This window comes from Homarus americanus, unplaced genomic scaffold (assembly GCF_018991925.1).
Source record: "Homarus americanus isolate GMGI-L3 unplaced genomic scaffold, GMGI_Hamer_2.0 scaffold43943, whole genome shotgun sequence".
In the NCBI taxonomy this organism is placed as follows: domain Eukaryota; kingdom Metazoa; phylum Arthropoda; class Malacostraca; order Decapoda; family Nephropidae; genus Homarus; species Homarus americanus.
The window spans coordinates 19,213-22,420 of record NW_024729774.1 but is presented as its reverse complement, the minus strand read 5'-3'; the positions used below and the strand labels follow the sequence as shown (position 1 = coordinate 22,420).

At 44.1% G+C, this 3,208-nt stretch overlaps 1 protein-coding gene across 1 annotated transcript; it reads right to left on the bottom strand.

Annotated features, from left to right (window-relative positions):
* Positions 1-2,035: 2,035 nt before the first annotated feature.
* On the bottom strand, positions 2,036-2,527 carry LOC121866819. The gene has a single exon (XM_042366550.1). It carries the CDS (start codon positions 2,525-2,527, stop codon positions 2,036-2,038), a length of 492 nt encoding a protein of 163 aa, XP_042222484.1.
* Positions 2,528-3,208: the final 681 nt, after the last annotated feature.

Here is a 3,208-nt window from a genome sequence, read left to right as displayed (position 1 = left end):
AAGAAGAAGAAGAAGAAGAAGAAGAAGAAGAAGAAGAAGAAGAAGAAGAAGAAGAAGAAGAAGAAGAAGAAGAAGAAGAAGAAGAAGAAGAAGAAGAAGAAGAAGAAGAATAGGAGGAGGAGCAACAAAAAGAAGAAGAAGAAGAAGAAGAAGAAGTGCCACTTTATTAAGAGAGGATGTGTGAGGTGCCAATACCCTGCTGGGTAGGAGTGTAAGTTGAAGGTGCCGCAGTAACCCCGCTCCAGGTGCCCTTCACTCCCGCCCCGGCCATAATTAGATAGCCAGCTTTATGGCCCCAGACGGAGGAGGAACCGTATCAGGCCCTGCAGCTCACACTACGGCCGCGGGTTTTTACAAGGACACACAAACCTATCAGTAGATCTCCCTCAGATGGAACGTCCCCCCTCCCTCGCCTCACTCTTCCCTGTTATGATCCTTACTTGACACATGATAGTATATACCTCGGGTCGTCAACTTGGCCTTCTCTCTCTCTCTCTCTCTCTCTCTCTCTCTCTCTCTCTCCTCCAGCCTCGTGTTCTGGTTGGTTCAGGATGATGTTGAGTTAGAGTTGATGATGTTTTGATGTCTCTTTGGTTTAGGGGAGGTTTAGGTTTGTTTTGCTTTGGTTTTCTTAGGTTAGGTTAGAAGGTTGGACAGGTGTGAAGTATGAAGCTGTTTGTTCGTGTTCTGGGTAATAAGTTCAATATACAGGAGCGAACACAAACACCTGTATAGATTTTGTAGGTTCGATTTACTGGATAAGAGATATGTACACAAGGGGAGTAGCGCTCCTCAACCTGTCCGCTGGTCAAGTGCTCTATAGGCGACGTATGGCAAGTGAGACATTAACACCTTCCATATGTCGCCAGGCACATTAATTAAGCATGTGGGACATTGATAAATACATACACTGTTCTCTTGTTATCGAATATATTGCTGTGTTCTTCCCTTTCTGTTCAGGTCATAACATCGAGCGTGTTGATGGAATGTTATGTCGTGTTCTGGCAGTGGTCGCGTGAGTTTTGTTCTCGTCTTTTGCGTTCGTTTGAGTCGCGTCATATACCGTCCGTCGTGTTTGCATTGCGTCACATACCATCTGTCGAGAGTTCGTTTGCGTCACTTTACATTCTATTTGTCGTGTTTGTTTGCGTGACATACCGTCCATCGTGTTTGTTTGCATCGCGTCACATACCGTACGTTGTGATTGTTTGCGTCACATACCGTCCGTCGTGTTTGTTTGCGTCACATACCGTCCGTCGTGTTTGTTTGCGTGACATACCGTCCATCGTGTTTGTTTGCATCGCGTCACATACCGTACGTTGTGATTGTTTGCGTCACATACCGTCCGTCGTGTTTGTTTGCGTCACATACCGTCCGTCGTGTTTGTTTGTGTCACATACCGTCCGTCGTATTTGTTTGCGTCACATACTGTCCGTCATGTTTGTTTGAGTCAAGCATACCGTCCATCGTGTTTGTTTGAGTCACATACCGTCCATCGTGTTTGTTTGAGTCACATAACGTCCGTCATGTTTGTTTGAGTCACATACCGTCCGTCGTGTTTGTTTGCATCGCATCACATACTGTCCAGTGTGTTTGTTTGCGTCACATCCCGTCTGTCGTGTTCGTTTGCATCGCATCACATACCGTCTGTCGAGCTCGTTTATGTCGCGTCACATACTGTACGTTGTGATTGTTTGCGTCACATACCGTCCGTCGTGTTTGTTTGCATTGTATCACATACTGTCTGTCGTGTTTGTTTGCATCACATACCGTCTGTCGAGCTCGTTTATGACGCGTCACATACTGTACGTTGTGATTGTTTGCGTCACATACCGTCCGTCGTGTTTGTTTGCATTGTATCACATACTGTCTGTTGTGTTTGTTTGCGTCATACAATGTCTGTCGTGTTTGTTTGCGTTTGTATCACATACTGTCTGTTGTGTTTGTTTATGTCGTGTCAGCATCCCACCTGTTGCATAGGTCAACATGGTGTAGGTCAGAGGGTAGGTCAACATGGTGTAGATCAGAGGGTAGGTCAACATGGTGTAGACTGAGGGTAGGTCAACATGGTGTAGGTCAGAGGGTAGGTCAACATGGTGTAGGTCAGAGGGTAGGTCAACATGGTGTAGATCAGAGGGTAGGTCAACATGGTGTAGGTCAGAGGGTAGGTCAACATGGTGTAGGTCAGAGGGTAGGTCAACATGGTGTAGGTCAGAGGGTAGGTCAACATGGTGTAGATCAGAGGGTAGGTCAACATGGTGTAGGTCAGAGGGTAGGTCAACATGGTGTAGGTCAGAGGGTAGGTCAACATGGTGTAGGTCAGAGGGTAGGTCAACATGGTGTAGATCAGAGGGTAGGTCAACATGGTGTAGGTCAGAGGGTAGGTCAACATGGTGTAGGTCAGAGGGTAGGTCAACATGGTGTAGGCAGAGGGTAGGTCAACATGGTGTAGATCAGAGGGTAGGTGCAACATGGTGTAGGTCAGAGGGTAGGTCAACATGGTGTAGGTCAGAGGGTAGGTCAACATGGTAGGTCAGAGGGTAGGTCAACATGGTGTAGATCAGAGGGTAGGTCAACATGGTGTAGGTCAGAGGGTAGGTCAACATGGTGTAGGTCAGAGGGTAGGTCAACATGGTGTAGATCAGAGGGGAGGTCAACATGGTGTAGGTCAGAGGGTAGGTCAACATAGTGTAGGTCAGAGGGTAGGTCAACATGGTGTAGGTCAGGTCAGAGGGTAGGTCAACGCACTATAGATCTTTAATTTTCCCAAAATTGTAAAAAAAAAAAAGGGGGACATTTTTCAACTAGGTCGACTATGAGCGCCCAGCACAAAACATTTTAACAATAACAATATGAAACAAATAAATACACAAATAAACAAATACCATAAAAATCAATGATAATTTTTTTTTACGATTTTTTTGAGAGAAATTCTGTAACAAGGATGAGTTAACGATTTATATAATCCGTAAAATATAATGAGTTTTTATTATATATTACGTGTGAGGAAAACTCTTGTTAGGTTTATGTGAGTGATACAAGGACTCAAATGAACGATATATTATGGTATATATTTTATCATATAAGAGATGTGATATGTTGTGAATCTTTTCATTTCTCTTAATTAATTAGTTTTTTTTTTTCGTTTCGTTATGTTGTTGAATGTGAGTTAATATTATATGCAGGTATACATACAAACATACATACA